The sequence below is a fragment of the Mytilus trossulus genome, chromosome 7, assembly GCF_036588685.1.
Source record: "Mytilus trossulus isolate FHL-02 chromosome 7, PNRI_Mtr1.1.1.hap1, whole genome shotgun sequence".
Lineage (NCBI taxonomy): Eukaryota > Metazoa > Mollusca > Bivalvia > Mytilida > Mytilidae > Mytilus > Mytilus trossulus.
The window spans coordinates 78859274-78883123 of NC_086379.1; the positions used below are offsets into that span (position 1 = coordinate 78859274).

Below are 23850 nucleotides of genomic sequence, written 5' to 3' on the forward strand. Positions count from 1 at the left end.
CCAGTTTTAATCCTTGTACATAACTGAACTCCTTTAATAAAAATTACAATGGTCCTTTCGTATATCATGAATTTTAATGGAGTTAAAATCTTCTTTTCCATTTTGCATTTATCTCTGGCAAAATTCTTTCCACAAACATAGTTTTCTTAATGCTCAATCATAAAAACTTAACAATAATTTCTTATGGAAACTCATTTTGGTGTTTTCTTTATATACAATGTAGGACCTATCTAATAGGATCATGCACACATCAAAACTGCATGCAAAATAAAATACCACTTACTTGTCTAAAAGTATATTTAAGGAACAAAGCTAAAAATTCCATCACAGAAAATTTGGGATTACTTTCGAAACGTCTTAGATGTATACTAACAAACAACTTTAAAAAATCTGTAAATTTCTCTAAATACCTGAAAATTAAAAGAAGTTTCAAATTAGTTGTTTGTATCCAAGAAACAAAAAATAAAAAAAAACATAACAGTGCCTAAGATAAAGGCAAAAGCAATTCTTTTTAGTTTTAATTCGTCTTTTCAGGTCCCTACAGTTTGAGCCAAATTGCAAATATGAATACAGATTTCAAGTTCTATCATCTAGATTTACCCTAGCGTTTATTGTTTGCAACAAAATTAGTGCTGTAAAATTTCATAATAAATAAAACTAACTTATCCAAAAAAAAAAGAGAAAGAAAGAAAGAAACACCACTGCATAGATTGCCAAGCATTTTAAAAATATGAAATTAAACTGTTTGTTTTGAAAATGGAGAGATGATTCACACTGAATACTGACATAGAATATGTTTGTCTAATAATCTAATACATGTATATGCTACTTTGACATTGTTTTCTGTTAATCTAAGGAAAATGTGTTCTTTCTTTGTACTGTCTAGGCACAGTTGCAAATTTATACAATGTTAAAATGGCAAGAACTGAGAACAGGTGAAAAATTTTATCATCATTGTTAAATTCTAACAATTAAAGGAGCTAAGAAAAACAAACTTGACTTTGATAAAAAAAAAATATTCAGAAAAAGTACAGGTTAACATAATCCAGAAATGAGAGAAACCAAATATATATACCATGAGATATGTTTCTGTTTGTTAGATTTAATAAATATTCAAACAAAATTTGTTTAATTTTTCTGTACCGTATATTGATGTTTGCTAGTGATGTATTGATAAGTAATTTTGGTGGAGAGTTGATTTTCTTCTTTTTTTGCAGGTAAATATTCGATGAAGATCCACAAAATAAATATACATAGTATTTATAAATAATAACGTGATATATATTTTTATATCAGTCTGTATAAGATCAATGAGATAACACTTAAAAAGTAAAATCACAAAAATACTGAACTTAGAGGAAAATCAATTCGGAAAGTCCATAATCACATGGCAAAATCAAATAAAAAAACGTATCAAAAACGAATGGACAAGAACTGTCATATTCCTGAATTGGTACTTTTCATATGTAGAAAATGGTGGATTAAACCTGGTTCTATAGCGCTAACCCTCTCACTTTAATGACAGTCTCATCAAATTCCGTAATTTTAAGTTTTACACAACATAATATAATAGATAAACATACCCTTCATCTATTTCAGACAATCTATTTCCAGTTGAATTTGTACTACTGTCCTTTGTTAACTTTTGTAGAAGATAAAATGTCTGTTGAAACATTTGTAAAAGAAAGTCTTCAAATTCTACTGGAACACAGTTTTTCGACAATAATTCATTGATACAATTCATTGCTAAAATTCCTAAAGATTGAGTATTCGTATTAAAGTTGGATGAAGATGAATTTGATTTTGTTTCACAACCAAAACCAGCAAAATGGAATATAGTACTTAATAATTGTGGTGTTATTGTTGACGATAAAGGTATCCAACTAAAGTATTGTGATAATGTTGTCAATGCATGGGTACATAAAAGTTTAGACTGGTCATCCAGAGGTGGCAATGCTTCTACTTGGACATGACGACCAGGTGACTTGAACATGTTACTTAGGATGCTGTCTGCAAAAAAAAAATCTTACCATAAGAATATAAAATTTCTCACGCATCAGTTCTTGCATGAATTTCCTATACAAATCAAAAATATTTTTAGGATTGCATGAACCCACACATAAATTGATGTACATTTTAATACTCGGAGCTGTTTATTTTACCCCTGTCAGGTTGAAGACCTATAAAAGCTTATTTCGCTTTGCATTAGTTAACATGAAAGAAACCCCTTACTTCTTTATTACAACACCACAAAGTTTGTTTCTATACAGAAGTTTAACAATCTTGTCAAAATTCAACAATGTCTCTTTTTATGTCATATATATTAATCAACTAACTGAGGAAAGTTTCCATTTTTACTTACAATATTGTTTGTAATGCAGTTCAAAAATACTTACTTTATTTTCATTGCATAAAATTTTATCAAGAATACAGTAAATCAATATCTTTCTTGATTTCAATTCTAATAAAGCAGAAAAATGCCATCAATAAACCAGTAATCAAAGGGAAATAACTCAAGACAAATGCCATCAATCAACCAGTAATCAAAGGGAAATAACTCAAGATAAATGCCATCAATCAACAAGTTATCAAAGGGAAATAATTCAAGACAATCTGGATGGAATATATTACCCATGATCAAGTCTGTAAAGATTATTTGCTATATCAGATAAAATGTTTAATATTAAGATGTGGTATGATTGCCAATGAGACAACTCTCCCTAAAGGACCAAAAATCACACAGAAATTAACAACTATAGGTCACTACCGAAACACATGTTCTATCAATTCTAATTCAGTCCCTATCTACATTATAATAGAAAGCCTACCTGATGGTGAAGATGAGATAAGTAACATTGAAGATTCCAATCCTCTATGATTGTTTCGTTCTCCTGATGTTGGAGAGGGTGGAGGTGTAGCTGCCACCAAATGTCGGTGTTTCTCCAAAACAGATTCTAATATATCTGAAATAAGATAAAAGCATTTTTACAGATAACATGTACTTGTACTCATTGATTTGGACAAAATTAGAATTTACAATGTTAGTTTGTACCTTTCAGTATGTTAATAAACCCACAATAACAGTTTTAGAATCTAAAATGTAATTAACATGAAGGTGCATATTATATATATATATATATGAATTCTATTGGTTGGAACATTGATACAGTTGATAAGTGGTTAAAAAATTATAGGTGCCTAGATTGGTAGTGTACCCTTATGATGTCATATAACTGTAAACTTTGTTGGGAATGGTTTTATTTTTTCCTTATCTGAGCAGGGAATTTTGACATAAGAAAGAAGGGAAATGTTAATTAAGGAGCTATATGTAAAATATTTTTCTACTTCCAAAACTTAAAATTTAGATTTGAGCATGCATTCTTAAAGGGGCATTGTATTGGATACAATTTTTTTTGTTTTTTTTGTTCAATCATTAATGAAAAGGAAATGGGAGTCAAATTAGTGAACGTAACTTTGACAGCTAATGCCCCTTTTAGGCTTATATGTTGAACATATTATGCATTTGCAACAAAGAATATGTAAATTATATTTCTACAAAAATATAAGTCAAGATTGACAGACCTAGAGCTTAATCAAACAGAACACAACAGTCCTAAAATATGAAACAAATAATTCTTATTGAATCATGTAAAAGTCTACACTATTGGCTATAATAGCTATAAGTCTTAAACAGTATCAGCACCCTCTATTGAATCTTACTGTTAAGTAGACTAAGTATATTTGGCACTTGAATTATGAGAAGACGTTGTAATTCTTCCTTCCTAGCCATACTCAGATCTTCCCTTGGTGTTGCTAATTCTTCTGATACAGTTTGTAGTATTATCACTCCTAACAATACAGTGTCTGTTTGGGAGGTCAACTGCAATATAAAATTTAAGTTACTGTATAAGTGGTAACTTATAAAGGCTATAAATATAATTGATATAAATAAAAAAAAACATTAATTAAGGCACAAAAAAAATAGTTTAACAAAGAGACTTTTTCTCATCACATTTTCCTTATTTTTTTTAATCTTGTTTTTTTTCTAATAATTCAAAAAACGATAATTAGGGCATCAAGTGATCAATGATATTCCTGTCCACAGAAACACTGAAAATTCAAGAAGCAAAAAAAATAATAAATAAATAGATGCCTACGGGTAGTTATTTATTTCATTTAGTGCAGACTTGGTTATACAGTGAACAATGAACAACCATTCACTAGGCTACAGATTTTTATTTCAAATCATAAATGATAAATTGTGATAAATAAACAGTATTAGTTTTTCTCATTGTTGAGGGTCATGTTATATTTTGTAGATGCTATCAACTATGTTCTTTGGTTTCTGGTGGATAGTTGTCTCATTGGTAATTATACAAATCTTCTTCTTACACATAATACAAACCTGTAAAATATTTGACAAGAAGTCTGGATAGAAATGTGGCCAATCAATACGTCCTATATCCACTATCACTTTCACTAGTTTGTTACGTATATAATTTGGAACTTTAGTATGATGTTCAAGTAAAAACTGGTTTAATGTTGATCTTATCACTAATTTGTCTTCAGCACTCAGACCAATCCACTGTCTATTAATCATATTCTAAAAAATAAAAATATGTAATAAGCAGTAAGTATAAGTTTCATTTGGTTGAGGCTAAAAAAAAGTTTAAAAATAGAAACTGATTTTGGGAAGTTCATTCAGAAGACATACAAATGTATGTACAGACAGACAAGGGTAACACTAATTCCCCCTCTGCCACAATCTGGCCATAAAAAATATAAATTTAAATTTTGAAATTCTTTGTTTTAATTGTCTATGAAACAGATCAATGGACATACCAAAGAAATATATTGGTAGAAAAGTTCTTCATCCATTTTTCACAAGCATGACTAAGAATCAGATAACCTTTACATACCTCCATTGCGGTCATACAAAACATCATAACATATTCATTCCGTGTATTGGCTAAGAAATATAAACTATGTCTCCATGCATCTCTTGTCTGGCAAAAACTGTTTAGAATTGTTTCTGAAAGTATAAAATATCAGTTTTTACCTAATGATGTACATGTATATGTACAAAGATTACTCATAAAAACAGTCAATTTGATTTTCAAATAGCTATAAAGAAAAGAAGAGAGTTCCAATGTCCTAATTATTGCACATATTCTATCTATCCAACATAAACTAAAGGGCAATAACTAAAAAAACATTTGATTTGTTCTTTAAAACTTTTTATTCTTAAGGATGTATTCTTCTGACTTTTCAGTCTCGTTCAGTCTCGTTGAAATCTCGTTATTGAATTATTTCCAAAACATGCAATAGAAGTGGAAAATTTCAATGAATTTTAGAAATATTATAATCAAACATAAATCTGTGAAAAAATTGTGTATTTACAATGAATGGTTTTTGAGTAATCCAGTTCTAAAATTTTATGACCAATCAAGTCAGTATTTTTAGCCAAAATTTTGAGAAAATGGGTGAGGGATAAAAATAAAAATGATTTTACAAGAATCATGTACATCCCATATCATTTTGGTCTTTTCAAATTTCTTAGATATGTATTTTTTCAATCATTTTATATAACAAAAAAGTTGAAATAATATGCATTTTGTTCTTATAAAACTGAGAAAAATCACAAAAATACAAAATTGACAGCACGGTAAATTTTACACAAAAAAGTGTTAAAATATGATAAGACTTTCTTATATTAACACCTACCTATAGTTTTTGCAAGTAAAATTTATTCAGATTGGTCCACTTCATCTTTATAGAAAGTATGGATAAAAGTTTAATTGTGGAACTATATTTTTTTTTCATGATAATAGCCCAAAAATAGGTAAAAATAGATGAAGAATGGGAAAATCATCAAAATTGGGCATATTTAAAGGGCTGTAGCAAAAAAAAGAAGTGCACCACCATATGATTTTTTCTTCACCAATTATTTTGTTACAGTCTTATAAACCCCAAAATCAGGTTGAGAAAAAAAGTTTGATTCTAGAAATGTTTGGCTCCTCAGAGGTGTACATCCTTGATTAAATGGACCTAGTAAAAAAACTTGATATTTGGAGTTGACAATGACCCTAGATGAGTTCAAGGTGTGTCACTCTTCACAGCATTTGTTTAATTGTTAACAGGCAAAACTAGTAACAAATGTTCTTTTTCATTTCCTTGTGACATGGATGAAAGTTTCACGATATTTGAAAATATATTAAAGACACTTGTGGTGAAATTGAATGTAAATAAAATAAAAGTGTTATATACAAGTCATGAGAGTTATATATATAATTTATACCAATTTCTCTCTTCCTTTCATTAGTTGTTTGCCCAGCAAAGAATTCATTCATCAGCCCTTCCAAGGCTCGCAAGGAATTTTCATCTGAAGCCTGAAAATAAATATATATTTATTTAATTAGAACATGTAGAATAGTCATTGATAGTTCAAACAACAATTGTTGGAGTTTATTTCCTAAGAATTTAAATCAACAGATTTTCAGGCTCTTTCAAGGCTAGAAAGGAATTTTCATCTGAAGCCTGAAAATAAATATATATTTATATAATTATAATAATTCAAACATCAATTGATAGAGTTTATTTCCAAAGAACTTAAATCAACAGGTTTTGATGAACTTTCAATGCTGGCAAGGAATTTTCATCCAATGCCCGAAAAAAATTAAAAATAAATATATATTTATATAATTCTAATAATTCAAACATCAATTGATAGAATTTATTTTCTAAAAGTCACACTGGTCCTCTTGTTGTTAATGGAACTTCAATATAACTATTGTAACATAAAATATTGTCCTCCATGAAATATTGTCTGTCGGACAAATTTTCATATAAAATATTGTCCACTGACAGTATTTCATAATCTTTATTGATGTCCTAGGAATTATCACTCAAGGAAAAAAATTTGCATTGAATATTATTTTATTAGATGGTTTTAAATTGTTGAACCAATTCTTATATGTTATAAGATGTTGTCACAGCTGTTTTTAATATTTTCTGTCACAGTAACAATATTTAAGGGCATTACTTTTCCGATAAATGAATTGCATTGCTGATAAGATATGGCCCAAACTGTGTTCCATAGATTTTTTTTCATAGCGACGTCACACCACATCTTGCATTTGTGTATTACGTATGTGAACTTGACCTTCTTTTCTAGCTAAGTTTTGTTTACATTTGAAACGTGCTATTTACAATGATTTATCAACCGAGGGGATGAAGTTGGGGTTGTATCTGGAAAAAGGAAAAGGAGTATAAAATCGGAAAATATTATTTTTACTGTTGTAAAATGTCTGAAAACTTGAACTGTTGAAATTAATGCTTACTTGAAGCGAGTTTTTATTCTGTCCTTGAAATTCTGACAAATAGAAAACATGTGCGATTTCGTGAACTACTTCTATTTTAACCACGTGCATTGCTATCGTGAACTGATTACTATCGAGAACAGACATGTTACAGACTGGGCGTTGATTTAAGTCTAACGGATATCTTTGAATTTCATTTTAGTTTTATAATTTTGAAAGCTTGTAAGTTATTTCATATCTGACACCTCTTCGCCTTCTCTACTTCTGTGAGCACTGTACTCCAAATCTTATTCTTAACTTGGCCATAAGTTCTAACTCTAAAACCGACCATGACTTTGTCTTTGTCAGAATGGGAATGTCTCAGTTATGTTTGTTTATTTCACTAAATACAAACCATTTTATATACTCTGCAGACGGAACAAATGTAAATCACATATCATTTTTCCGGGGTACTTCCGAATGAATTAACAACTGGTTCATTTGGAACAGAGGTAAGAGGACACTGAAAATAGAAGTAAGAACCAGCATACACATTCGGAAGGCTACTTGTTTTTTCCACTTGAAATATCAAAATCAGATTGGTGCTTGATTAGACGTAAACGCTTATTTTCGCATCAAGTTCATTTTAACGTTGACAGGAAATCGAATACACGAGTTGAACCGATATTTTCAAGAAAATCAGAATGTCACTTGACGGTCAGGGATCCCCACCTAAAGAGATTGAAGACATACCTCTCGACGAAGACGATGATGTAAGAGTTGAAATAAATTCATTGAGGGAGAAATTCGATCGAAGAGGAAACTGAGTCTATTCGCCCCTGAGATTCGCCCAAAATAACGTTTGCTCCCATTTCTCGTTCGTCCCCTTTCACGTTCGATTCTCAAACGTTTGCACTCTTTTTTAAATGTTTTGTGTTGAATAAGATTTTAAGCATGTGTCTATTGATATTTTAAAAATCAAAGTGACGTTTGATATGAGGCATGCATTACCTTTAAATGGAGACGAAGTCTGTTTATGAATTATATTATTTTTGTAACTTAAATATTTGTTAAAACAGAGAAACGGAAATACCGTAACGTTTCCGATTTTGGTTCTGTTGTTAGGGATTTAAGTTGTGACGTCATATGCAATGTAAACAAAGAAACGCTATCATCAGGTATCAAGGAATTATTAAAAATGAAATTGGTATTGCATTCCTTCCTATTTATACAAGACTGATAAATAAACATTTTACTCAAAGATTCATACAACACGAAACCGGAAAAAGGAAGTACATTGTAGATTTCTGCTCAGGTCCAGGATTTCAAAACATGACATAAAAAAAATTGAACAATTTTGAGTTCATTAGTACAATGAAAAATTCGGGAAATTTTCCTGAATTTTTTTTTTTATTGAATTTTCTACTGTTATTGGGGATTTTGTCCCCATATTAGAGTGTCTTTCTGTGACTAGAGACGGTAAATCACATGGGAGATAACTCCGGTTCAGTGTGACATGGTGACAGTTAGTCGATGTTGTGATGTTACATGTGCATGTACACTATACACTATACACCTAATCGCTATTTTATTTTATTCCATTCCGGATAAGTTCTAAAATTACACAACTTTTTTATCCAGTTGAAGCTATCTTGGACCCTGTTTAAGCAATACACCTTATCGCTATTTGTCCGCCATTACTGGATATCACACACGTTCCCGTAAAATCTTGACATCATAAAACAAAATATCTGACACTACAATGGAAAAGTGATTATTGTACGCATCAAAAGTTCAAGCAGCCGGGATTAGTGATAAGGTGTATTAACCATGCATGTATTCGAAATAATTATGACTTTCAAGACGTCATGATTATTTGGACTACCATGCATGATACTTTTTAATGAGACCTGTTTAAACTACCGTAAATACTTTAAACAAACTATTTTTTACTTCAATTTAAATTTTGAAAAAAGGGGATCATACTCTATTTAAGTTTCTTGATGATCGCTTTTTAAAGTTTTCCCCCCCTCAGCTCACTATTGATGACCTCTATTTACGGCGGCCTGACCTATAAAGGAAGTTGTAAAATTGATGTTTTTTTCCTGGATTGGACTATATAGCGTTAAGGTTTATTGTTTTGGGTAAGGGTGAAGGTTGGTAGCTATTAAAACTTTTTAACCCTATAGATTTGTTTGCACCTGTCTGAAGTCTGGAACCTATAGTTCAGTAGATGTCATTTGTTGATGTGGTTCATAAGTGTTTCTCATTGTTTTTATATAATAGATTACATTGTTGGTTCTCCTGTTTGAATGGTTTTACACTAGTAATCAGGGTTTCCGCAATTTGCGAAAAAATAATAAGTATGGCGATAAAAATTCGTCATTTGCGAAAGAATTTGGCGAAAGAAATATACATACAGATTTATTTTCCTCAATCTTGTGTCTTTACTTTTTTCGAATTTCTCAGATTTTACCCGATCAGACAATACTTGGAATTCACCTTGACCTCATTTAGATTAGGACAGAATATCAATAATCATCTAATTGCATTCTATAGCTATCGACAGATGTGCCTTAATAACGCTATTTGCTAGCAGGGGCTATCATCTGTGTCCCTATGGACACATTTTCCATTAAATTTTATAATTTTCTGATATGACATTGAGGAGTAATGGAACATTTGTGATGTCTTCATTACTTTTTATGTGAATTATATATATAATTTATTTCCAGGACCTTATGGATGAAACCATTGTTGAGAGATTGGTTGGTTTAACGGAAATGTTTCCTGAAGGCCTTAGAAATTTCTGCAGTCAAGCTGTCAGTTTATCAGGAAAATATACAGTACAAGGATATGGTCTGACCAGGAACTTACTGTGGGTTGCCACATCTGCTGCAACACTTTTAGTCTTACCTGTTGTTTTTGAAAAAGAAAGGGCTCAACATCAAGAACAACAAAGACAGCAAGAAAGACAGGTGAAAAAAGAATAAGATTTTAGGGTTCTACTGTAAACAAACTAATTTAAAAATTTGTCTTTCACATTTTGAAACATTTTGACTTGAGACATGTAAGCCATTCAAGGTTTCAAACTCCCAAAGTCTCTATAAATTCACCAACAAAATAAAAAGGAAATCAATAGACCACTTTCAAGTTCATCCGTCACTGGAAAAAACTTGTCAATTATACACGCCTTTGTGACGTCATTTACCAGAGGGGGGTCGCCTGTATCCCTGCACTATAAACGTTCATCAAGCATCTTAGTGATTGTCATCGTGCAGGATAAATTAGAAATACTTGTTCTGTAGGTACTTAATCACAATTCCCTCTATAATGACAGTGGTACAGATTGTCAATTATGAGAATTTAATTTGCCGAATAATTCGTGCATTATATCTTTATTGTTTTTCAACCACTCGCTCAACATTGAAAAGCAAGTCAAGACGCACATAAACACACGAGTGACGTTCACTAAAACCTAAGTTTATGACGGAAATGCATCGAACTCGAAAGTTGTATATTGCAAAAAATGGAATAGAAAGGCTAAATGCTTATAAAAAAGTTGTAGCGGGAAAAGTTTGATTAACAACCAGATTTCGTTAATGAACTATAAAGTGTTAATAATGTCTGATTAAGACTTCTAATATGTTGTAGACTATATTGTACATCATTTTAAGTTATGATTTTTTTATACAGATATTGCTGGGACCAAATGCTGCTATGGGTGGAAGTTCTCCCATGATGCCAGGAATGATGCCACCAATGCCACCAACATCATGATAAAAAACAATATTAGCATTTATGTATTTGGATGAGTGTTAGACTGAATGTGTGTATGTTTGCAGTAGTAATTGTACAAACCATTTTAATATTAAATTGATGTTGAAAAGAGCATTAGAATAATGTATTACAGTGACTTTTAATCAAACAAGATGAACAAATTTTGAAAAGAGTAATTCATTTTAGTCTGATATTGTCTCCGACAAAATTAGACAATTTGGAAACACTCCATTAAAAAAAGAATCCAGAGCAGTTGTTTTACAGATATTACTTCAATGTTTTTTAGTTATACATAATGGTAAGATAGGTGTTGGCTTACAAAATATTTGAAGTTCTAAGGAGCCTTTGCTGTAGTTTGGCTGAAACACTTTATATCCAGGAAAAGTTAAACAGCAGGATCTTTTCCCCTGAAATCTATGTCTCTTTTGAACCTACTGATCATATAAAAATAAGGAGATGTGGTACAATGTATGATTGCTAATGAGACAGCTATCCACCAAAGTTCAAATGAAGTGAATATAAGCAGTTATAGGTTACTGTACAGCCTTCATCAATGAGAAAAACCTCATACTATATGATGGGCTACTAAAGGCTCAGACATGAACAAATTCAATTGAGAAAACTAACCGCCTTCATCTATAACATAATTTATGAAAAACAAATATAACAGACACGAACCAACAACGACCACTATACTACAAGCTCCTGACTGGGGACAGGCACATATGTATATTATGTATAAATTTACTAAATATAATGTTAAAAGTCCATATCTTACACACTTCCTCATTAATCTCATTGTAGCATGCATGCCTTGAGGGATGGAGGAGGGGGATAGGACCTTTATAGGGACTCAGGGATCGGGTATTTTTAAGCTCTGGATTTCGGAATTGACCCTTTCAGGATCCAGGAATTCTTTTTTTTTAACTACAGGATGTCAGAATTTTAATTTTTTTAAATTTGGGACCTCAGGATTTTGTGTTTTTGGCACAGGATTTTGAGATCAGGACCCCTCCTAACCTCACTCATGGAGGGCATGGGTTTAGATATTCAGTTGAAAAAAAGCAAACGCTTGAAAATAAGTTTGCTGCTTCTCCACAATCATTTACTAGTAAACACAAATACTTGTCATCATTGTCAGAGTAATGTTATGGTAGAGTGACACATCTTTCTGCTGTAACCGTGTTAACTGGCATGTTAAAAATTAAGCTTAGCATTTTGCAAGCAGGGTTTATATTCATATCACATTGACAAGCTTAGTCCTTATATTCATGTTATATTTGCCACTGGACATTAAATATCATTTCATTATCTACATTTGTATATCTCAAAGGGTCATGTGATATTAATTGAAGGAGATAGTCTTGGTATATACAGATTCAATATTTTATTAAAGTCTCACCACGTGTATAACATTATACATTCCAATAAACATATAAATCTTTGGGTATAACATGAAATATTGGATAACATTTATAAAACAATCAGACGACAACCTGACCAAAGCTTGAAATAAAGGTTATAGGCGATGTGACAGGCAGACATAAGAGTATATTTATCTATTGATTGTTTGTTTGTGTTTAATGTCACTATAAGCATTATGACAGCCAGTGGAGAAGTCTTGAGTGTCCAGAGAGACCTTTAGCACTTACTAGTATTATCTAATAATAAATTTACACACTAAATATGTTGACAATATCATACACTTAATCTAACCTCTGGAACAATAAATTAAAGTGTTTTAAATTGTAGGTTTTGTTATCAAAGGGCCTGTTAATATATCAGTTAGTTCATTGTATTAGGCTGTATGTTAACATGTTATAATACATCTTTGCTGGACCGTGTTCTCATTGAAAACCGTACCAAGTTCTAATTTTTGAATTACCAAAAAGCCTAAACAAACAATCAGGAGACAGAAAGTGCTCACTTATGAGTACTCACAGCTACAAAAAATAAAAAAAAAATAAAAAATACCAAACGAGAAGTCTGTTATAGAATAACAAAATCTAATGGAATACAACTGTCATATTCCTTCCTTGGAACAGGCATTTTCTTAATTCTGGTTTTATAGCTAGATAAACCTCTCAAGCCAGCCCAAATCCCAGTTTGGTGTGAGTTGGCCTTCCTCAGTAACTATATATCATTGGTCAACAATAGTTTGTTTGTACATTGGTCAGTTTGGTGTGAGTTGGCTTTCCTCAGTAACTATATATCATTGGTCAACAATAGTTTGTTTGTACATTGGTCAGTTTGGTGTGAGTTGGCTTTCCTCAGTAACTATATATCATTGGTCAACAATAGTTTGTTTGTACATTGGTCATGGGGAATATATATCTGTCTTATATTTCATGGCTATGTTATATAACTTTGAACTCGTATCTCAATCTGTACTTAAAATGTGATGAATACTTGGTTTAAAGATTTGTTGTTTGTATGTTTCTGTTATATTTTATGTGGTTATGACCATAATTTTACACCCATGTGGTATGGTTGTTACCAGGATGAGATTTGTTTAAACCTTATAGGTCAATAATATTAGGTCTTTACATAGGTTACGAGGAGTATATGTGGCTCATATAAACTTTGTCTGTAATTCAGTGGTTGTCGTTTGTCTTTGTGTTATCTTTTTGTTTTTTCGTTCTTTTTATGTACATAAATAATGCCGTTAGTTTTCTCATATGAATTGTTTTACATCGTCATTTCAGGGCCTATTATAGCTGACTATGTGGTATGGGCTTTAATCAATGTTAAAGGCTGTACCTATAGTTTTTAATTTGTGTGTCATTTTGGTCTCTTGTGGAGAGTTAGTCTCATTTGCAGTAACACCACATCTTCTTTTTTATATTTGATCTCAATTTTATGTCAGCCATGTTCATAAGTGACTACATGAGACATCAACAATTCTTGGTACTAATATATGTTTTGTTTGTAGAAGTATGTCCATCTTAACCTAAATGTTTTACTTAAGTTATCAGTATAAGGTCTGTTCCAGAGTACATATGCATGAGAATTCAGGAGGTATGTCCTTGACCTCATTTTAAAGTAATAATTGTGTTTTGTTTCTTTTCTCAAATACTATAAGCAATTGGTCAACTATATGTGGTGTCTTGTATGACTGTGATGAGTACATATCAGTCTGGCAAGTTTCATCTGACCTTGACCTCACTTTCATGGTTCATTAGTCAATTTTAATTTTTTCATGGTTTTGTCTGTTTTCCAAGTACTTTAAGCAAAAGGTCAACTATATTTGGTGTATGGAATGGTTTTAATGTGCATATATATGTCTGGCAAGTATAATTTGACCTTCACATTTTTTCATGGTTTATTGGTCAATTTTAAGGTTGTTTTTTTTTATGTTTTCAATTATCATAAGCAATAGGTCAATGATATTTTGTGTATAAAAAAAATTGTAATATGAAAATGTCTGTCTGACAGCATTTATCTGACCTTAATTTCTGTGATGTTTTTAGTTAAACCTTAAGTTTTAAAGACTTGCAACATAAACACAATGGTCAGTAGAAGAGACATTTCAGTGTTTGGACTTTAAAAAAAAAAATTATCTGTATTTTGCTGATAAATGGGTTTTTTGTAAGTCAACATTACACTTTGACACCAACAGCAGCAATCACAGGTGAGACACAGGGTTCCACAGGTGAGACACAGGATTTTGCATGTTGAAGACCATACTTTGACCTGTAATGGTGTTTACTTTTACAAATTATGACTTGTATGAAGAGTTGTCTCATTGGTGCTCATACCACATCTTCTTAATATTTAATATATCTATAACAGTAGGATATATTTCATGTATTAAAATAACCAGTAGAAGTACAAACAAAGAAAGTAATAAATATTAAATTATTTTAATATAAAAATGGTATTGTATAAATATTTGGCTGTAAATTGGTTAAAGACTTTGAAATTATTACCCAACCCACACAATTTCAATAAATATGTTAACTTTAGCACTGACTTACAAATCTTTCTTCACATCAAAGTACTACAACAGCATTATAACTAAGTAAACGACAACCTTTTTCGCTTATATGAAAGTCAACCTTAATTCCTATTGAAATCTGCATCAATTTCTTTCAAGATTTTACCATACCAATAATGGTTGAAGGAATGACAATATACATTGGTTATGACTAAAATAATTGCTTTATATTATTAACAAATGGTAAATCATTAATATCTATAATTTCCACAGGAAGGAAAACTTGTAACTTTAAAAATAAAATATATAAATAATTGGTTTGTTATAACTTAAGTTTCACTCATCATTTGTGGGCATAATTTTGTAATAATTTTGAACAAATCTGAATTTGAAAATTAATCTTTAGTATATTAAGTACAAGATAACTTGAGAAATTTCATACTTTCTAAGCATCTACAAAGGGACTTCAAAAATCCTATAATGAATATACATTTTTTGGTTTTCTAAACTATACACTAAAAACCAACTTCATCTTGGTTACATTCCATCGTCTGGTTTAGTTGTTATTTTGTAAGACAAAATAAACAGTCTGGTTTAATGGTTATTTTGTATCAAAACATTACACATTCAAGGGTTAAATAATAAACTTCTAGCTAGATTCCTGAATAAAAAGGCACAATAATCATATAAATTACACATGATTATATATAGTACGATCACAATATCTATAAAAATATATGATATGGTGTAAATTTAATGGACAGATTAATTGTCATGGTTACATATACACACAACCGATAAACATACAACAAAAACACACTAACTGCACATATATATATATGTAGGTATGTATACACTTAAAAGTCTTTAAATCATGTAAATGGAATCATAAAATACAAGAAAAAAATGAGAAAAAGAGAGATTTGGTCATTTTTAGTTCAATGATGAGCTCGTATAATTCAGTAGTACTGAAAAAAGAAATTTAAAACATTGATTTGCTATTCTCAAAGGATTTTAAAGTGGAAAAAATTGAATTCATATAAAATCAACATGCACATTATCATTACTTCCTTACACACATATAGACGAACTGAAGTACCAATAACTTTTTGGACATAAATATTACTATGGGTATTTTGATATTGACAACTTCAAATTTTCAAATAACTTTTCTTGTAAAAGAAAGACAACCCAATTTCTATAATGGACCCCCAATATTGTCCACTTTGTATTGTAGACTCCATTTACAATGTAGATCACTTTGTATTGCAGACTCCATTTACAATTTGCTATAAAGACTTGTTTAAAAATCACAGGGATGATAAGCTTCAATATAATACATGAATATTAGTATATGGTACTACATACAGAAGACGATAAACTTCAATATAATACTTCTATGTAAAGGTGTCTAGGATATGGTATTACATGATAAATATGGAGCAGATCTATGGTATTGATATATCACTGGTTAATAATCATTGATATTACACTGGTTAATTATCATTGATATTACACTGGTTAATAATCATTGATATTACACTGGTTAATAATCATTGATATTACAGTGGTTAATAATCATTGATATTACAGTGGTTAATAATCATTGATATTACACTGGTTAATTATCACAATTCACATCAAAAGCAATATCAAAAAAATATGTCATATATTAATAAGTATGTGTGATGTTTCCGCCTTGGTTTTTGGTTAATTTCCCTTCACCTGCAATGGTTCAGTCCTGTTAAAGACTTCTGTCATAGTGCACAAAAATATTAATTCTAGTTATGTTTACAGTAACTTTATAAAGCACTGCTTATTTAGGTATGCCTTCAATTTAAGTAGTGATTCAGTGAGAAAAAAATAATAAACAAGAATGAGTCCCCAGTAAACAGATGCCCAATCCTCGCTATAATTTTCTATATTCAGTGGACCGTGAAAATGTGGGGAAATCTCTAATTTGGCATTTAAATTAGAAAGATCATACCATAGGGAACATGTGTACTAAGTTTCAAATTGATTGGACTTCAACTTCATCAAAAACTACCTCGACCAAAAACTTTAACTTGAAGTGGGACAGACGGATGAATGAACGGACCCGAAAACATAATGCCCATAAATGGGGCATAAAAAATGGTGAATCTTTGTCGTAAACTTCTACAACCTAACAATTAACAACCTTTCATTATTGAAAAAACCTTAAGAACAAAATCTTTCCAGTTTTGTGGATACTTCTAGCTTAATTTTACAATGTCTGATAATACTTCCTAATTTTTCAATTTGTACTTTCTGTAAAACATCCAGCATCCGCATTGTAAACAACCTATGTAATTACAATTATTGTCAAAATTTTACAACTGACAACTTAATTTTGTAAATATTTTCTAAACATACGACATATAAAGAAACTTGTATGTCTAAGGTGGATCAAATGTGAGAAAAAAATTATCTAACATTTTCTTGATGAAATATTGCGTGTAAAACTTTTATGGTTCATCTTATGGTAGATAAATGATTGGCAGTATATTGTTCCTCTCTCCATTACATATTGGAAGGTTTATCTAATGGTCTTGATACAAAAATAATTCAAAGGAAGACAAAAAAAATTTGGCATGAAATCGGCATGAAGATTTTTCAACAAAGTTCCACTTTTATAGTCTATTTTGCTGAATATCTCTTCAGGATTTAGGAGATCTTGTTAATTTCTTCAAATCTTTGCTTTTCCCTAGACTTCCAACTGGGCGACCATCAAATACATATGGAATAGAGGGACTACTTTTTGATCTTTTTAAGTCTGAAATGGAAGAAATAGTTATGAGTTTGACATGGCAAAAAGATAAAATTGGAAGAAATAGTTATGAGTTTGACATGGCAAAAAGATAAATATCCAAGAAATACAAACAAATTAGAAGTTATTGTTAGAGAGGAATATTGAGAAAACTTTTTACCCTTTAATGTTAACTTGAAACATAACAATAAAAAGTATATAGCTTTTAAAAATATCTACAGATGTAATGGAAATCTGTCAGAGTTGCTCCATCTTTTAAGAGTGTTTCTATTTTTTGTTTATTTAATTTTGCCATGGTTTAATTGTACATGCATCTAAAAAATAAATATGACTTATACATACACTACTTTGATAACTTCTTAAGGAATTTCTATCTTAATAGTTTTGTTTTCCACTAGAAAACTTGTGAAATAATTGAATGATGTAGATTTTAAAGTGTGAAGAGGTTTTTTTTTTTTTTATCTAACATTGCTTAAACTTTTAAAGCTAGAATGTAAGACATAAAACATGGAACACATATCAATTTTGAAAATGGATATAAATATATGACGGGGGCAATACCAAGGCTTCCAAAACGGTCATATATGCCGGTCATTTGTATAATGTCCGGTAAAAGACCGGCTGGGCAAAGCATGAAACGGTCATATACTTTTTAGTTTCAAAGGCTTTTTCGGTCATTTTAACATATAAATTCACGATCTTTTTGACCCAACATTTTGCCTTTAACAGCTATACATTTCCGGTCATAAAAGTGACATGATGATTAATTACTATCAAAACAACCCCTACTTAAATACTTTCTAATTTTAATCAAGGCTGATTAGTTGTTGGACAGCTGAAAACTACCTGTTCAGGTGGCAGGTAAACTATTTTCAGTACCGGACATCGTATAAATTAATCGGTCCATTCACAATTATTTTCGTACATTTCAGCAGCTTGTATCTAATTCATTTAAAATATATAATAAATACATTTATAAACATGATTTGATAAATCATTTAAAAAGGTTTTAAATGAAAAATCGTCAGCACTACGTTGTATGAACAAGAACACGTGTGCGCATGTGCACAGGTGGGAAATTCAATTATGCATCATACATTTCTTCAAAAATTCTAAAAGTATCATTGATACCTGTATCTAACGTTCATTTCAAGTATTTTGTTGAAGAAATAACGTAGAAAGAGATTCTTCGCTTAGTAGTTCTATGTTAACGTACACGGATTTTACGTATCTGTTTATGGTCCATGTTTTACCATTGTCAAGTCAACATCCGGTTTTGAAAAATGTGACTTTAAAAACGAAAGTAAAGTTCTAGACAACTTCATTTTGCACAAATAAAGAGTCTAATGCAGATATGAGCACGCTGATGTGCACACTTTGAATGATGCAATGCCAATTTTAACAGTTTATGTCAGAACATCAAATTCATATCAAAGTAAAGTTTAACATCGATTTTAATTTGATGTCAATCATTGGGATGGCCATCTGATTACCATAATTGTCTTTTGTGACTTTTGTCTTAGGAATTAAAATTCGGATCAGATATAAAATGTCCGGCTGGCTCAGAAAAATTTTGGAAGCCCTGGGCAATACCTTTCATGTTAACCTGTTTTGGCCCTTTTCAAGGTGTTGTTAACTGTTATTTGAGACAAATTAAAGCTGTTAACTGTTTTCAACCCACTTTGTTAACTGTTATCAGCATTTTTTCATTTTTGTTAACTGTTTTTGCCAAAATCGATGTGTTGTTAACAGGTTAAAAGACCCCCTATTGCCCCTCCTCATATACGATGTGTTGTTAACATGTTAACAGACCCCCTATTGCCCCTCCTCACATAAGATTTGGTAAAATATTTACCTCTTGCATCAATATGTCTCCTTCTATGTGAATCTCTGCTGTGATGTTCAGCAGCATCCTTCTTATTGGGAGATGTTGTAGGCTGAGGACTTGGACTTCTAGCACGATGGTGAAACGATGGAGCTGGAAAATAAACAAATACTATATTACAGCATGCATCAAAGACTCGTACTGTGTGTGCAAAATATTCTTCATCAATTTGAAGATTTAAGTCACTTAAGTTAGTACCAAACACTCTCACTAAAATTAATTTGGCTCGTTCAATTTTCATAAAATTTTGACAAAGTATTTACTTTGACCCTTTAACAAAAAATTTTGAACCAATCATTTTTATCAGAAAAATTACACTGGTTATAAAGCAGTTTGACAAACACCGATTTTGACAACACAAGGTAATTGAAATGTTAACCTGAATTTACAGAGTTATCTCCCTGCAGTGTTAGGCACCACCTTAAGTTTTTAATTCTCTACGTTCATTCAAATAATTCCAATAATGTGTTTTTCTTGCAGCAGATTAAGACCATTGGTTGAGAATGTCTGATGTCTTCAAATTCATGGTGTTATACCTTTCAAATTACTTAAAATTTGATTTGAATTATTGGTAAAAACTCCTTTATATCAAAGTGACCCGTTTCTATCTGATACAACTATTCCTAAGAATAATAACATACCTCTACGCAGGGATCTAGATGATTTGGCTTCCTCTGCACGTTTCTCTTCTAATATTTCTTTTAACTGTTTCTGGGACTCCTGGTATTTCTTGTTCAGTTGGAAATATTGTGTCATGCTTACACGTTGTTCCTATAAATGAAAAATATGGATGCTTTATAACAATTGCTTGTACTTAATTTTATAAAAGCCTGCACAGAGTTAAATAACAATCCTCAAAATCAAGTTTGTCCTATGTATACTTCAAATAAGAAATAGCCTATTTAATACTTTGAAGGTATCATTTAACAGAAAGATCACAAGTTAACCTCAACATATACTTTATACATAAAAAGTATCTTTTAGACAGGGTACAATGTGTAGTTTTTATAGTATGAAGAAATATTGAAATAAGCATGGCAACATATTTTTTTACTCTTTGGTTGCATTTTTGACTATGTGACACATTCCCTATTTCCACTAAATATCTTATTAAATTAATAAAAACTTTCAAAGTCAATAGAACATGACCAAGAGGCTGGGGCCATAAAATCTGCACTGAAAAGAGATGTGCCAATGTTAATATAGCTGCATACCAAATATCATTGACTAAATATTTGCATGCCCCATTAAACTGAATTTAACCTGTAATAGTGCAAACCTGCATCACATTCTTTGCCATGTTTGGGTGAAAAAATAACTGAAAACGTCAAATTGAGTATCACACCCTCCAAAATGATGCAACATTTTAAATCACCCGTTTAAAAAATAAAAATTACTAACCTCAGAACTTCTATCCAAACTGTTCTGTAAATTCTTCGTTTGTGACCTGAGTTTCTGTAATTCAGCATCCTTCACTCTTACCATAATCTAGAATTTCATAAAAAAATTGTTAAAAACTCATCATTTAGAAAGAAAAGGGAGATAATTCATAAAATCACAAATTTAATCTCTTACTGTTTGTTTTTTTGTCAACACTGTCAAGCAAGCTAGAAAGATTTTTCTACTCTTGTGATTTTTTTTTTATGAACTATTGAAAGATTTTTTCAAACACATTTTCCTATTTAATATCTACAATAACATCTCTCACTACTGAGACATTTTTCATTAATACATCTGCATAAACTATCTCTCATTTATTACATTCATAAAGCTTTCATTTATTACATTCCTTACACTCATCAAAACTCATTTCAGTACATTTAACTATAAATTAACACAATCCTTCTACTTTAGTACGGTCACTTTTAATCAGATATTTGATCTTAAATTTTTCTTTAAAAGCAGATCCAAGAACCAAAATATTTTTCAAAAGGTTTGATATTTAATTTATATACCTTTTCCATAGAAACAAATTTTTTAGCCAATACTGGTGTTGACAATATCATTTTAGAAGGATTACAGTAAATAATAATAAGCATTGTGTATAAGATGGTTAAGGCAAACTTAAGTTAGAGAAAATAAACCAATTCTGGGACGTACTGAAGTACAGACAAACAAGGTTAAAATTTAATTCCCCCTTGGCTACGGCAGGGACATAAAAATATTTTCATATCATGTGACTTTCTGTACCTGAGCATCATAAAGTTCTTCTTCTATGGTACCATTTCCTGGAACAGAGGCCATAGTTCTGTTTTGTATGAAGTCCTTTAACTTTCCTATCTCCTCATTCACAAGGTCTTGTAATTGTTGATTACTGAAAATAAAATTTATAATTGAGATAAGGCTAAAATACCTTTTACTGTAATACAAAATGAAAAATCAAAACAACTATTTTCAGAATATTTTGTTATAATACCACAATCTTCATGTGAACTTGCATTTCAATTTCTAAAAAGTAAGGAAAGCTATGTACATTTTTACAGTGTTATTTTAGTCTTACAGGTTCAAGAAGAAAAGATCAAACACGATATTGAGAACTTTAAAACATTATGTTTAAAGCTATCAAACACAATATCTAGAACTTTTAAAACAAGTTATCTAGAACTTTCATACATGATATCTAGAACTTTCATACATGATATCTAGAACTTTCATACATGATATCTGGAACTTTCATACATGATATCTAGAACTTTCATACATGATATCTAGAACTTTCATACATGATATCTGGAACTTTCAATCATGATATCTAGAACTTTCATACATGATATCTGGAACTTTCATACATGATATCTAGAACTTTCAATCTTGATATCTAGAACTTTCATACATGATATCTGGAACTTTCATACATGATATCTAGAACTTTCATACATGATATCTGGAACTTTCAATCATGATATCTAGAACTTTCATACATGATATCTAGAACTTTCATACATGATATCTAGAACTTTCATACATGATATCTAGAACTTTCATACATGATATCTGGAACTTTCAATCATGATATCTAGAACTTTCATACATGATATCTGGAACTTTCAATCATGATATCTAGAACTTTCATACATGATATCTGGAACTTTCATACATGATATCTAGAACTTTCATACATGATATCTAGAACTTTCATACATGATATCTAGAACTTTCATACATGATATCTGGAACTTTCAATCATGATATCTAGAACTTTCATACATGATATCTGGAACTTTCAAATATGATATCTAGAACTTCAAAACACGATATCTAGCTCTTAAAACCATGATATCTAGAACTTTCATACATGATATCTAGAACTTTCAAACATGATATCAAGAACTTTAAAGCATGATATATAAAGCTAACAAACATGAAATCTAGAATTCTCACAAATGATTTCTAGCAGTTTCAAGCATGATATTAAGACCTTTCAAACACGATATTTAGACCTTTCAAACGTGATATTAAGACCTTTCAAACACAAAACATTGATGTTTAACATTACCTGGTTGTAAGATGTTTAATGTGAGTTTCATAAGCTGATTTTGTATTGTCACTCTTAGATTCTAGAACTTTGTAATCTTCACATTTTGAATCGTAATGCATTCTTAACTGCTTCAATTCTTCTGTTGTTTTACTCATTTCAGTCCTAAAATAAATATAAACATAACATTCAAGAACAGCAATGGAATATATATTGTAAGGTTTAAATGATAAATTGGATTAATTGATTGGTGTTTTACGCCACTTTCAGCACTATTGTGCATATTTGTGACTGTCAATTTTTATTGGTGGAGTTAGCCAGGTTGCCCATAGAGATCATTGACCTTGGGTAGGAAAACTGACAATATAATCAATTAAGGTTGAAGATAAGCACACCTGCCACATGCAGGATTCAACTTACAACCACAGTGTTAACAGTAGTTAGACTACTTAGACCACTCGTTCAAGTTACATTAATATTCATTAACAGCTAAGAGTAAAGAGCTGATCAGGGAGTCCATCTTTTTAAAATTTTTGCAATAATCGTTAACACAACTTGACAACATTTTCATAATACTGTAAAGCAACATGTTTCAAATTTGAAAAATTGCACTATCCCAAGTCAGAAGTCTGTTATTCAGTGGTTTTCGTTAGTTGCTGTTTATTATAAACTGATTAAGGTTAGGTT

The 23850-nt window shown here is 30.7% G+C and overlaps 3 protein-coding genes across 7 annotated transcripts in view; 1 reads left to right on the forward strand and 2 right to left on the reverse strand.

Annotated features, from left to right (window-relative positions):
• Positions 1-7795, reverse strand: part of LOC134725907 (exportin-6-like) — a 57054-nt gene extending 49259 nt beyond the window's left edge. The window contains exons 1-8 of the mRNA XM_063590188.1: positions 7714-7795; positions 6299-6389; positions 4920-5032; positions 4406-4603; positions 3721-3880; positions 2829-2963; positions 1584-2010; positions 284-410 (exon numbers count right to left, since the gene is read on the reverse strand). Coding sequence (XP_063446258.1) covers positions 284-410; positions 1584-2010; positions 2829-2963; positions 3721-3880; positions 4406-4603; positions 4920-5032; positions 6299-6389; positions 7714-7716 — 1254 coding nt within the window. The 5' untranslated portion in view covers positions 7717-7795. The remainder of the gene's footprint in view (positions 1-283; positions 411-1583; positions 2011-2828; positions 2964-3720; positions 3881-4405; positions 4604-4919; positions 5033-6298; positions 6390-7713) is intronic.
• An 89-nt stretch (positions 7796-7884) lies between these two features.
• LOC134727274 (mitochondrial import receptor subunit TOM22 homolog) lies at positions 7885-11190 on the forward strand. Its single transcript, XM_063591653.1, has 3 exons — positions 7885-8071; positions 10034-10276; positions 10995-11190. Exons 1-3 carry the CDS (start codon positions 8003-8005, stop codon positions 11076-11078), a joined length of 396 nt encoding a protein of 131 aa, XP_063447723.1. The 5' UTR covers positions 7885-8002; the 3' UTR covers positions 11079-11190.
• Positions 11191-14915: 3725 nt separating this feature from the next.
• LOC134725909 (major antigen-like) overlaps positions 14916-23850 on the reverse strand; it is a 53574-nt gene continuing 44639 nt past the window's right edge. For all 5 annotated transcript variants that reach the window (XM_063590192.1, XM_063590191.1, XM_063590193.1 and 2 more), the window contains 6 exons: positions 23185-23328; positions 21879-22002; positions 21090-21176; positions 20330-20459; positions 19659-19781; positions 14916-17809 (listed from right to left, as the gene is read on the reverse strand). In XM_063590192.1, coding sequence (XP_063446262.1) covers positions 17694-17809; positions 19659-19781; positions 20330-20459; positions 21090-21176; positions 21879-22002; positions 23185-23328 — 724 coding nt within the window. In that variant the 3' untranslated portion in view covers positions 14916-17693. The remainder of the gene's footprint in view (positions 17810-19658; positions 19782-20329; positions 20460-21089; positions 21177-21878; positions 22003-23184; positions 23329-23850) is intronic.

Coding starts and splice junctions, on each gene's coding strand:
- LOC134727274 (XM_063591653.1), top strand. CDS start 8,003: ATGTCACTTGACGGTCAGGGATCCCCACCTAAAGAGATTGAAGACATA. Junction 8,072..10,033: donor CTCTCGACGAAGACGATGAT/GTAAGAGTTGAA, acceptor ATTTATTTCCAG/GACCTTATGGATGAAACCAT. Junction 10,277..10,994: donor AAAGACAGCAAGAAAGACAG/GTGAAAAAAGAA, acceptor TTTTTTATACAG/ATATTGCTGGGACCAAATGC.